Raw genomic sequence first — 14010 nt, forward strand, 5'->3', positions numbered from 1 at the left:
ATATGGTTCATTTTACTTTGCATTTCTGACACCAACTAGTGGACCCTGTCATAGACATGTCAGTCCCAGTTTCATTTTCGGGGATAAATACGTAAATAATGACACAACAAAACTAAAAAACTGATACGATATAAACTCCAAACAAAATGCTGAATAATAGTAGATCTCTACCTTAAGAAACCTTGGAGGGGTTTGTGTTGACACTACTTTGGTAATTGGTTCCTGAGATGATGACGACACCATGTCTTCTGGTACTGGTCCACCCTAAATTGGAGAGAAAGGAAAAAAATACTTGCATAAGAAACTTCAATGGTGACTACGTAAAAATCAGCAAGATTCACAGCCCATAAGTAATTTCTTTTGGGAAATGTTTCCATAGATTAATGCTTTCTATAAATTTTATAACAAGAATGTTTCTTACATTCAAAAAAATAAAAAGAAGAATTTTATGTGCATTATTTTAAAAGAAAAAATTCGCAACTCTAAATAATGAATATTTGGGAATCACTTATGATTCTCACTATAATTGGTATTTGTACTTGGTTTTAACAATATTTCAACCACCTTGAACAATGTTCACAAAGTGAGATAACAAGTCTGATGTTGATCTGGACACCAAAGTACACATTTAAATATTTACTTTCCAACAAAAAATTTGTTCACAAATCTCGAGGATAATTCCAGATTACTTTAAGGACTGCATGCCTTTTAAACAACTGATGTAGTTAACAGTACTCACTCTTTCTCAAACTATTGGGAGATTAACAAGAACTCTTCTCACAGCATAAAAATTTAATGTGTTTGGCATCATAATATTAGCCTCTTTATCTTATCTTTAACAGATAAGTCCAAGGCCATGGCCAGGAATCTCGTTAATGGAGATTATAACTTATTTCTTCAATAATCAGTATTGTATTATATTGCATTTTTCATGTATCTGGTACTTTTGTAAGAAAATTGGGCCAATTGTTGGTGGTGGTGGGATGGTGTTCCGGAGGGATGGGACAGATTAATTGGCACTAGGGCTGAACTGATATCACTTTGAACCGATACCGATACTCTTACCAATTCCCACAGATACCGATACCGGTACTTGAAAATTACAATAATTAATTTTTGTTCAAAATATTGATCAATAATAGTGTGTAAATATTCTTATCAAGAAATTTGGTTTTCAAGAATTCCATCAGAATATGAAAATAGATGTCATGTAACCGCAAAAATACAGCTTTTCGTGCAAAATAAAAATAAAATTTCAATTTTGCATAATTTTCAGGATAATTAGACTCTGCGAAAGTGTTGCATGGCATTTTTGCAGACCCCGTGAAAGACCAATATGCCATAAAAGTACCAGCTGGTATCGGTAGATAAATTCCAACCGATACCGATAGATTGGCATCAGCATCGGCTTAGCCATAATTGGCACTATACTGGCATTGGCCGATATAGGCATATCGGTGTATCAGTTTATCAGTATTATTTAACCAATCTAATATATCTATAAATATCTTACAATTTAGTGCAATATTGGGCGATTTTATTACAATTTTCATGGATATAAACATGCAATTTCCATTCTGTACCTTAAAAGAAAATGTTCAAATGTGCAGAATGCTTGGTTTGTCTGGAAACATAAATTTATTAAGAAGGTCAATAAACCATTTGGAATTTTATATCGGTCAGTAGAATAACAGTATCGGTAATGTTATATCGGTACTTTATCGGTATCAGGCAAAATTTCATATAGGCCCATCCCTAGTGTTCCGGGTTATAACTGAAACCAGTAAGTCCTGGGCACACAATAAAGATGAAAACTTACCAAGAACTTCAGACATTAAAACTGAGAGATCATTAGTGGATCAATGAACAATGATGCATGAAGTGAGATAGTACTCACTCTAGTGAGAGTGAATTGCCTTCATGCTAAGCCACCTCACCAAGTTCGACCTATGTGAAAAGGTGGGGGAGGGGGTGCAGCATAACAAAGAATATTACGTCATTTTTTTCAACATTTAAATGCAAAAAAATATTAACAACTTCAAGACAATGCAAGTACATTTACTCAAAAATTATCACTGTCCTTACACTTCCTTCTTAACGATTCGTATGAACACACTATTTCACAATACAGTGGAACCTTGATTTTACCTTTTTCAGGGGACCAAGGTGAAAGAACTTCAAATGTGGGAAAATGTAAGAATATTATGCAGCGATAGGTTTGAAGTTAGCAAAGAGAAAACTAAATACGGTATTGGCCCGCATATAAGTCGCACTCTAAAATTTGAAGGAGCGGAAAGAAAGAAAAGATGACACCAAACTATAAGCTGAGGGAAGAAACGAAAATACTGGTAACCATTTACCGGCAGATTCAGGGAAATATAATTAGGTAGGTACATATTTTATTTTATCATCAATACAGTCCATACAAAATACAGTATAATTATTGAAAAATTAAGGTTACAGTTGTGTGCTATACCTACTTCAAAGGTAGCTTTCTGTTAACAACAATGCTATTGTTCCAGTTAGAAACAACAATGCTATTGTTGCATTATCCTTATTTGAAAATGAGAAATCAGCACATTTTTAACAGCATATGACGAAATGTTATAATTTTTTTAAGGTCACGAATATAAGATGCATCCTAATTTTTCACAATTGAAATTTGGATAAAATGTGCAGCTTATATTTGGGCCAATACGGTATATGCTTACAGGCCAAAATCAAGTGTTAGGTAATAATAAAATTTTAATTATTGATAACAACTTGCTTTGAATGAGTTTCCAAATTCAAGTACTTAGGAGTCATACTAACAAATAAAAATGATATTAAAGAGGAAATAAAAAGCACACTTAATTGAAAGCCAAGATGAAGATGGTGGGATAACGTTGATGCACCTAAAAGAAATCAGTAAAGGATGGAAAAGATTTGATTGACCTTGCCCAAGATAGGGACAGATGAAAGGCTTGTGTTGCTGCAGCAATAAACCTTTGGGTTCATGAAGGTTAGAGAGTTAGTTGGGATCATCAAGATGAATGTATATTGCAGGAAAATATAAAATCCTGGAACACAAAATTGAGGTTCCACTATGCATGTTCATAGATGCTTGAATTTCACTTGACTGATGATTTAGTTTCCCAAACATACTTTCATCAAGCTATGTGCTCAAAAGAGAAACGACCTATGTTACAAAACACAGGATAAAAGCCTCACAACTTTCTGATAGATCCAATCACTGTCTTCAATGTTGCCACTGACTGGTTGAAGCTGCAAGTAAATGAACACCTATTCAAATGGTAGAGAACCGCTCCAGCCCCCTTTTTAAGGTTAGCAAGGGTTGGAATGCGGAGATGTGGTAAGAGAGAGCAGGGTGGCTACTTTAAGACCCTGATAAAATTCAATTACAATTCCAGTTTTTCAAGGCGAACTTTACAAAAATTCAAGGCTACAAGTAAAAGTTTCCTCTCTTCCAACCTAACTTATTACCCCCCTTCCCCCTCCAAAAATATATTAACAATATAAAGGGTCAATATGATTCCAACGTATCCAGACAATGAACTGACGCTAAATGCAGTCGAATTTCCGTCATAAAGGAACTCGTAGCTAAAAATCTTGAAAAAGGTTAGATTTGCTGCCATTATATGAGTCGCTATGTCTGTCAGAGAGATTGTTATGTGAAGAATATTAACCCTTAAAGAACGGGTCATGACATGGGTGTCACAGCAGGTATTTCCCTTAAAGACAGCTTGTGACACCAGTGTCACAAACAGCTTTTTCTCATAGTACGTTACTTTTTCTTTAACATACTGTAACTTGGATAAGGATTGGAGAAACATGTTTTGAGTTCTGCGTGAGTCTAGAGGTATGTTATTAACAATTAGTAAAGTTTAATTTCATTGTTACTATTGGGGGGGGGGGGGGAAACAATGTCCAAAAAATTGTGATTTTTTTTAAAAAAATTTATTTTCATTGGACATTCCTGGAGCCAAAAGGATGGGTGGGGGTAGCAGGGAAACAAAGTCAAAAGCCTCCAGCCATTAACAAAGGGTTGGAAAACAGCCGACTGCTCTTTGCTGTTTCACAAAACGGCGCCATATGATTATAAAGGAAGTATTGTTGAATGACTTGCCTTGTTTCTGTCGGTCAAGCTATGTTCCCCTCTGCACCTCATACTTCTAAAAGTACCATGCCCGGTAGGAGGTACATGGTGGCCAGGCAGGGTCAAGGTAAGATAAATCATTTTTTGTAGCTTCAATTTTTTTTTGTGCTATATTGAAAAATATTTTCCCCCCTCCGAAAGTGTTACAAATAAGTGCGTAAATTTTTCCACATCAATGACAAACATACCAGGCATTATGCGGGTACCTTTTTGAAATTCATGTCCTGGCGTAGCCTGCGTGGGGTCCAATGAACTTCAAATTTTGCGAAAAAAGAAGTTACTTTCCCTTTTATTTCTTCTTCTTCTAACTGATTACGGAAAATTTATATTTCTTCCATCAGGATTATAGCCCAAAGTATACTGAAGAAAACGAGGTATCATTTGTACCTCTAACGTTCTTAGTTCCTGAAATATAACATTTCATTTAGAAGCATGCAGAATTTCAAATTTCCCGCTGAAAACACGCTCAGCATTAGTGCAAATCTTGTGCCTGGAAAATCAGCCTCGGCATCTAAGGGTTAACAAAGTACGAGGCACATGTCAAAAAAAAGGGCCGATATTTTTTTAAAAAACAAGAAAATGATAGGAGAAGAAATTTATTGTGATTGATAAACAAGCACATACCTTGGCTATTTTTCGATGTAGTCACCATTAACCTCCAGACATTTCTGATAGCGTGGCACAAGTTTCCGTATACCCTCTGCGTAAAAATCTGCCGCCTGAGAGTGCACTGTCCAGAACTGATGTCTTGAGCAAGTCACTGTCATTGAAAAGCTTCGATGCAAGCCACTTTTTCGGTGAAGAAAAAGAAAGAAATCACTGGGGGCAAGGTCAGGGCTGTAAGGGGGATGATTGAATAGTTCCCATCGAAATCTTTCAATTGTCTAAACAGTACAAGCAGCTGAGTGTGGATGGGCGTTCTGATGGATCAGAAAAATTCCAAAGCATAGTATTCCTCTCCGCCGATTTTGGATGGCACGTCACAGATTATTCAGTGTTTCGCAATACACCTCTGCTGTAATTGTTCGTCCTGGTTCCCAAGAATTCCACAAAAATCACACCCTTTTGGTCCCAAAACACGGTTGCCATGATTTTGTGAATTGATGGTGTTCGTTTGAATTTCTTCAGTTTAGGAGAACCAGAGTGCCGCCATTACACTGACTGCTGCTTCAACTCCCCAGTGGCGTACGATATCCACGTTTCATCCCCCGTCACTATGTGTGAAAAGAGGTCATCCCCATCCTCCCTCCAGTGGGCCAAAAAATCACATGCAGCTGTCCTTCTTTGCTCTTTATGAGCGTCTGTCAGCATTTTTGGTACCCACCTCGCACACAGTTCGTGATACTCCGGGTTGTCAGTCACAATTCGATGCACTGTTTTTGCAGACACTTCTGGAAACTCTTTGGCGAGTTCAGATATTGTGGACCAGCAATTGGAACGCACTTTCTCGTTAACGCTTTCCACCCGATCATCCGTCTGAACACTAGGCCTTCCGCTACGCTCATCGTCATGGACATTTGAACGTCCTTCCCGAAACTTTCTGCACCATTGTCTGACCTTCCCTTCACTCATCACTGTCGGCCCATAAATGGCACACAATTCCCGATGGATGTCAGCTGCATTCTGTCCTTTGGCGTTAAGAAATCGTATGACAGATCTCACTTCACATTTGGCAGGCTTTTGTATTACGGCAGCCATTTCACCTTACTGCTACTCGCACGTATGCAACCCCACACATGATTATATCTCTGTTGAAATCACAGAATACTAGGGCATGCTCCTGCGCATGCTCAAATTCATCAGTGTTGCCAACCCTGCGTAAAAATTTATCGGCCCTTTTTTTGACATACGAGGTATACAGACTGAGAGAAATCGGTTTTCTTTTCCACTGCAGTTTCTTTGCTTCCTCGATAAACACAAAAACTAAACGGTGAAAAACATACCCCAGAGCATTTATAAATATGTTTAGATTCAATAGAATTTGGACTAATAAATTTCTGGTGACTAGTCACCTGGGATAGAGAACAAGGTGCTTGGGATAGAAAGCTATGAAAATTAGAAGCAGCACACAAAATTACCACACAAAGTATGACTTTTGTCACCTCACGCTGAAACTGACCTTTTCCATCTTTACAGCTTTACTTGTTGACGATATGGAGCCTTCCTCGTCCTGAGAAGGGTCATCAGATTCTACTTCCTCTTGCCTCGCCAGAGTAGGAGCCATCTTGGTTTCAACTTCACTTTCCTGCAACAGGAAACAAAAAATAGAGAATAGACTCTCTCAAAAAGTAGGATCATGTGTGTGCATAATAGTGTAATAGAGAGGAGGTTTTCCCAATATGAGAAAGGGTGAGCTTATACCACTTTGAATTGATGCTGGCTTTTCACTGATTCCTATACATTCCAATGAAAATAGAAGCAATTTACAATTGCACAGGACAGGGAGCAGATTTTTAGGCACTTTTAACCTTTAAAAGAGGCAGGCAAATAGGGAATATGTATCATACATTTTGGTGTCTTACGAGGGCTGTTCGGAAAGTTCTAAGAATCAGGTAGAAAGAAACACAATATCAGAGTGATTGAGATTTTATTTCAACATAATCTCCTCAAAGGTTAATGCACTTCTGCCAACGGTCTTCCAATGCCTTGACACCAGCAGAATATGTGGATTCGTCCAGGTCTGCAAAATAGCCTGTCACTGTGGGGATGACTTCTTCATTGGGTTGAAATTTCTTACCACCCACTGCTTGGACTGCTCTTTTGTCTCAGGCGTGTAGTGATGAACACAAGTTTCGTCCATACTGACGTAACGCCGCAGGAATTCTTGAGGATTCCTCTGGAAAAGCACCAAACGTCCACTGCGAGGGTCGTGTTCAATCCTGTCCCGTCCAAGCTTCAACAGCGTCGTCCACTTGCCAATAGTGGCAAATGATGGGGCAGAGTCTCCCAACACTGTCCAATTCGGATTTGATGGCTGTCGCATTTAATCCTTTCTTCAGCAGAAACTTGACCACACGAACTTCCTTTTGTTCCATGTTGTCACGTCACTTGTATTATTGGAAGGGTGGCGATGAAATTTTCACTGCACGTTGAGAATAGATGTGGCCTTCTGATGCACATGCTTTTGTTCAGATTGCAATGCTATCTCTGACCGATTCTTAGAACTTTCCAAACAACCCTCATAAGACACCAAAACAAACAGTGATCATGAAGTCGGTGCATTTATTTTGCATCAATATTGTGTGCAAAAACTGTAGTTGATTCCATGAGAGGTAGTTTAATATTCTGACGTAATTCTTGAAAATGTTGAAGCAAAACTCTTGATAAAATAATGCTTGCAATCGGAATGCAATACTTACACACTAACATTACTCAATATATTGAAAAACTTTTAATTATTGCAATTTTGAAGCACTGATATCAGTGAGAATATCAGCAACGGTATAGATATCGGTTCGAAGTAGTATTGGCCCACCTGTAATTACAGTATTTAACAGTTTGCTGGTCAGAAGGGAATATGCTCTGTTCTGGGCCAATGCCTTTTTTCCTCCCTTCGGTAATCTTTGATTTTACTGCAAATTACGTGATTTTCAGACACTCTTGATTGTAGAAAATGCATTCTTCCATCTATGGTTTAGAAAAACACCTAGCGATATTCAACCCTCTTTACTTTTCTCTGATCCAATTTTCATGATTTTGATCCAAAAAAAGTCATTTTTTATCTGTGGTTGGAGCCTACACAACAACTTTTGATTTTGGTGTTCAGGACTTTCCTGATGACTGCTGGGTTTTTCCTGTGAGCGAACCCTGATTGGTTATGTGTCGCTGATTGGCTTCATAGTTGGTCATGTGATTATTTATTAATCTGATGGGCTAGGATGTGCATGTCCCAATTTGTTCCATGCATGTCCTGGCTTGCTCATGCATGTCCTGACTTGTTGTGCAACACTTTTCCGAACTCGTGACCCATTAATTACAAATAAACAATGGTACCACTAATCCATCGGGGAGACTAATTGATTGATTTGGAAAATCGGTCCTTCGTCAGAAAAGTCTTGCACACACAAGTCAGAACATGTACGGACAAGCCAAGACATACATGCACACCCTAGCCCATCACATTAATAAATAATCACATGACCAACTACGAAGCCAATCAGCAACACATAACCTGCTTTCCAAACAATCAGTGTTTGTTCACAGGAAAAACTCAGCCCTCACGGGGAAAGTCCCGAATATCAAAATCGAAAAATGTTAGATAGACTTCAACCACAGCTAGAAAAATGCCCTTTTTGATCAAAATCATGAAAATTGGATCAGGAAAACCTGAAGAGGGTCTAAAATCGCTAGGTGCTTTTCAAAATCACAGCTACAAGAATACATTTTCTATGATGAAAGAGTCTGAAAATCACGTAAATTTCTAGTAAAATCAAAGATCACCAAAGTGGCAGAACAGAACATATACCCTACTCTTCTTAGGGTTTGAACCTGCAATCTCCAGAAATTAACATTTACTTAACACAATGCAAACCTCTCACCTCACTTTCACTTTCGTCCTCGCTAGATTCTTCCTCTTTAAGATTCTGGTTCTGGTTTTCGGAACGCAGCTTGTCCATGAGCTCCTGGTGTCTCCTCAGTTCCTCGCACGCCTTGTTCCATGTAGATGTTCTTTTGACCTGAATGAAATAGGAAAAGTAGGAATTAATGAAGTTCAAGGTCTCACTGAATAATATCACTAGGGCTCGGAAATTGATGTTCTCAAACATGCCAAAAATTAACCTAAAAATAACTTTCGCTCTGATAATGAAATCTGGGTTTATTCATAAATTACAAGAGAGTAGTTGATTAATTCGATTAAAACCTTTGTTTTTGGTGGTTTAAACTACAGAAACAAATGAATAAAAGCAATTACGTGCTATTGTGGCTTTTTATATTTTTACTTCATGGTTACTAAGAATACACTGCAAGGTTTTTCTGTATAAGTAATTCATCTTCTTTCAGAATAAACCTTCCATAATTCAGTAGTCGGCCAGCATCTGAAAATACGGTTCTGTTTCGTGTACATCAGATTCTTTTAAATATTGACTAATTTTACTTTAAAACCACAGAGTAAAGCGATAATAGAGGCCACTGATGGATGCTAGCTAATACATTTAAAATTGCCAAACACAAAGCCTCAAAAATGAAGAAAAATGACAAAAAATACTTAAAAAATGCAAACTAAAAATAATGTTTTCTGGTTCAAACTTAAGGGAAACGGACAGTTATCAACAGATAGCATTGTTTTCAAACCTCAGGAATAAACATAATTTGTCATCAACTTCGGAGCTCTAAATATCACCAATGTTTTTTTCACTTTTTATAATGGAGTCCACCATTATGGCTTTTGAGAAGTGCAACATTTCTCCTCATGATGTTGTTTCAACACCAACATATTGGAGTAGTGTCAGGGGACAAAACCTGATATTCTTATAACAAAGGCAAGAGTGCAAACCATTTGCATAAATGGGAACTATACAAATGTCAATTACTTATGTATGTTCACAACAGCTGATTACAGTGGCATAATGGTAAAGTACTCAATGGAGTCCCAGGTTCAATACCCGATGAAGGCATGTACAAGGGATGTTCATGAACAGGGTGTCTACCCAAATAACAAATTGAAAATTCTTGACTTTTTCATGACTTTCTTTCCTTTTCCAGGACCTTTTGTTCTTTTTCTTTACTGGGGGTAGTTGGAAATTAAGAAAATATATTTTTTTATTTAATGAAAAACCCCTACTACAGGATTGGTTAAGATGAAAACTGAAGGTGTACTTTAACAAGAGATTTAGACTTGCTTTAAATATTAATGCATGTAAAAATTGATGCTTCAGACTTCATTCTGGATGGGAAATGGCCACATTACTATATTTAATATTTTTACACAACTTACATGCAAGAATAAAATTTTTAAGAAACAAAATACACAAATCATAACCACAACTCAATGCAATTTTAGATTTCCAAATATTCAATTTAACAAATCCCAGTACATGTATATAACAATGTAAATTCACTATACTGTAAAAAAAATGCAAAAATTCTTGACCACAAGCATAATTTCTTGACCTAACTGTTGATTTCTTGACTGGTAGACACTCTGCTAAAGTAATAATTTTTGCATTTTATTTGTATGCTTATTTCAAGAATTTGCACTGTGAGGAAGCCATTGGTCCTTAAGCCATTGGATCGGTGCACATTCCATGCATAGTGGTTCTGCAGAACACCGCTAGAGGGCCAGAAAACCAAGATGACGCAGCATGTGGAGCCAGCGGAAGTTCGAGGTGTAATTTGCTTTTGTTTTTGAAAGGAACAAATGCAAATTGTCCACTGTGGATGAGTGCTGGTTGCACCATTGTGACTCAGAGATGAAGACACAAAATAAGCAGTGGAAGCACTTTGGACCACCAATTCTCCCCCAAAAAAGGTTATGACATCGCAAGGGGAGGTGATGCTGAGTCTCTTTTGGGATTTCTGCAGTGTGATCCTGCAAAGATTATGCAAACAATGGGCAAACCATCACTGGGCGGTACTACCAAGTTGCGGGTTGCAACGAAGAAGAAACGTCGTGGAATGCTGACAAAAGAAGTGCAACATCTCCACGATAACCTTTCTCCAACCTTTGATCTTCATACTACTCAAATCTTCAACACAATCAATTACCTTCATCTTTGTCTTTCTACTGTCCTTTCATTTTGCTTTCTCTTAATATGATTTTTGTCAGTTAGTCCTAACCATCATCTTTGTTACATTTAAGTGCAATACAGTTGACATTCAACAGTTTGTATATTGCAGGGTTCAGTTTTTAATTTTACATCACTTCTGCAACTTAGGCTAATCATGACAATGGGAATAAATGGTGACAAGGTGAGACGGATAATACAAACATACATGGACGACACAACATGAGCCTTAAGGAGGATTATACTGCTGTGAGTCAAGCCTCGTTAGTCTGCAAAATGCAGTACAGGGTGTACAATGCTGAAGCAGCATTTCTGTATTAGTATTTGCATATATTCTGCCACTTTTGCATAATCCCGACAATGAGGATGTGTTGATTAGACAAAATTGACGAAGGGACACTCCCAAACAAAACAAATGTTTAGACCGGGACATGAAACTGGCAACTTTGGTGATGAGATTGAAAGTCAGGCACTTAATGCCCTGTCAGCAAGCAGGCTGAAAGAAGCATTTCTATATTTTGTATTGAACATACTGTCTCCCTCAACTACAATACACCAAGGTTAATGTATGAATTATCAGGGGGTTCCCCCCACCCACCCACACACACAAAAAGGGATGATATTGCGAATAAAAAAATTTCAGAAATAGAATTACAAATCCTATGATACCAGTAAATATCAATCAACAGTTGAAAAACATTGATTACCTGTAGAGAATGTATGTTGACTGATATAGGCCTTATGTGATTTCTCTCTATGACAGCTCTCTCATGATATCCACCAAAGAACCTAACATCGTACTGATCGCCATTAATATTTATAACCTGCAACAAAAAATTGTGAAGATCAGATTCTTTACAAGACCTATTATAAAGCATAACATAAACAATGTGCACTACAACTAATGTGATAATAAAATAATGAATATATACAGGGTGTCTCATAAGTAATAGCGCAAACTGACACAGGTGAAAATACACAATAATAGAAGCAAAAAAGTCTCAGTCAACATGGGTCTGAAAACAGCCGTTTTTGAGATAATCGCGAATGTGATTACAAGCTGCCACTGACATCATTGGTTGTAAACGTCGTCCTAGTTGGTAAAATGCTAATAATACAGTAAGAAAAGTAATTGGAGATCTTTGCTGGACTGTGCACTGATTGTATCCATCCTGTTTGATTCCAACGCCACCCCTCGGAAATATTCTGTTTTGTAAACAAAGAGCAAACCTCGGAACATGCAAGGAGTAAAGCATTTCACAAAATGAAAAAAGTGACGGCTTGTACCCACACATTAATAGCATTTTACCAACTAGGACGACGTTTACAAACAATGAAGTCAGTGGCAGCTTGTAATCACACATTCGCAATTATCTTGAAAACGGCACGTTTGCAGACCTATGTTTACTGAGACTTTTTTGCTTCTATTATCGTGTACTTTCACCTGTGCCAGTTTGTGCTATTACTTTTGAGACACCCTGTATATAAAATTTATATACTGACATTTTTTACCCTTTATGAATTTTATCAAATATTTGTCATTGGATGATCATGTCAGAATTTATTACCACAGCTTAAAGTAAATTTTGAATGTTTAAAACAAATCCAGTAAGAATGATTATATATTTTTATTTCATTGTAATAGTCTTGTAATCAAAGGGTTCCAATTCCGATAACCAGTGGAGGCACAAGTGGGTCAGATCCCACTTTAAACTGTAGGTCCGGTCCTGATTAGCTTTCCTGTGTATAATGTGCACTTAGAACCAAAACTCAGACTCATTCATTGTAATATTTATACTGGTACAAGAGAGAGGATTAGACAATACATTATTATAACATTATAACCAATGATTAGAATGCTACATTTTATATTCTATCAGAATAAATTTCAAGAGCGCTCATTGGATAAAACAAAAATGAAGTTAATGTATGTAAAAAGACACGACTGGAAACAGCTCCTTGATATCAAAAAAGGCAGTCAAACTTGAATGGTACACAAAGATAAAACTTAAAAAGTTGATTTAGTATAGTTATCCCAACTGGAAAAGCTGCTGAAAATTGTAGTCATGGCATATTCAATAATAAGAATGTGTTGGTAAAATGTGTCCTAAAATCGTGAACAAGAAAAGGAAGGCATGTAGAGACCTGAATGGGCTTAATCTAAGACATTCAGCTAATGGCAGACAAAAAATTAGATAAAGTAATAAAAAAGTATCAAATCTAAATCCTTGTGGTGGAAATCATTCAAGAAAAATTGGTTTTACTTTTCAAGTTTATAGTGCAAACATGGTTGAATTCACACCCACGCAAATACATAGTAATTCCATGTTTCTCTTTGTGAAAATTTACTTTGTCTATCAATTTGGTGCCTCACTGTCAATCAACAGCCTTCTGTGGTTACAGTAATGAGTAGACAAAACTAAAAATAATTCAGCCATTAGCATCTTATTCTTGGAAGCCAGCTTTTTGTCATACACAAGCTAAAAAAAGTCACGATTTCAACCAAGCAAGGTCCGTCCAGAAAGTAAGTGTCCCTGGGGCCATCCACAGAAAGAAACACAATTGCAATGGAAAATTTTATTGCAACAGATACAGCAATTGTTCAGCTATTTTTCAACATACTCCCCACCGGAAGTGAGACATTTGTCGTACCGTGGGATCAACTTATGTAACCCTGTGTCGTAGTAGTCTGTCACCTGGGATCAGAACCAGTGTGTGACAGAAGTCTTCACCTCCTGGTCACTTTGTAAATGCTGACCAGACAGGAATTTCTTGAGGTGTAAGAAAAGATGATAATCACTGAGAGCAAGATCCAGGCTATAGGGTGGATGGTTAAACACATCACAGCGGAACTCCTGCAGAAGATCTGTTGTGCACTGAGCCGTATATAGCTGAGCGTTATCGTACAGCATGACAACACCGGTACTGAGCATCCCACGCCGCTTCATTTGAATGGTCCATTGCAACTTCCGTAGTGTTTCACAGTACCGTTTAGCGTTCACTGTCTCACCTCTAGTCAAGAACACGATGAGCAGAATGTCCTGTCTGTCCCAGAATGTCGTGCACAGCATTTTCCACACCGACACAGTCAGTTTGATTTTTGTCTTGCATGAAGATCCACTGTGATGC

The 14010-nt window shown here is 37.5% G+C and overlaps 1 protein-coding gene across 2 annotated transcripts in view; it reads right to left on the minus strand.

Annotated features, from left to right (window-relative positions):
- LOC145996133 (zinc finger MYND domain-containing protein 11) overlaps window positions 1-14010 on the minus strand; it is a 97776-nt gene that overhangs the window by 20914 nt on the left and 62852 nt on the right. For both annotated transcript variants that reach the window (XM_083132449.1, XM_083132447.1), the window contains exons 9-12: window positions 11589-11705; window positions 8695-8832; window positions 6276-6401; window positions 172-264 (exon numbers count right to left, since the gene is read on the minus strand). In XM_083132449.1, the coding sequence (XP_082988575.1) occupies window positions 172-264; window positions 6276-6401; window positions 8695-8832; window positions 11589-11705 (474 nt within the window). The remainder of the gene's footprint in view (window positions 1-171; window positions 265-6275; window positions 6402-8694; window positions 8833-11588; window positions 11706-14010) is intronic.

Source organism: Lepisma saccharinum, chromosome 12 (genome assembly GCF_977018435.1).
Source record: "Lepisma saccharinum chromosome 12, izLepSacc3.1, whole genome shotgun sequence".
In the NCBI taxonomy this organism is placed as follows: Eukaryota; Metazoa; Arthropoda; class Insecta; order Zygentoma; family Lepismatidae; genus Lepisma; species Lepisma saccharinum.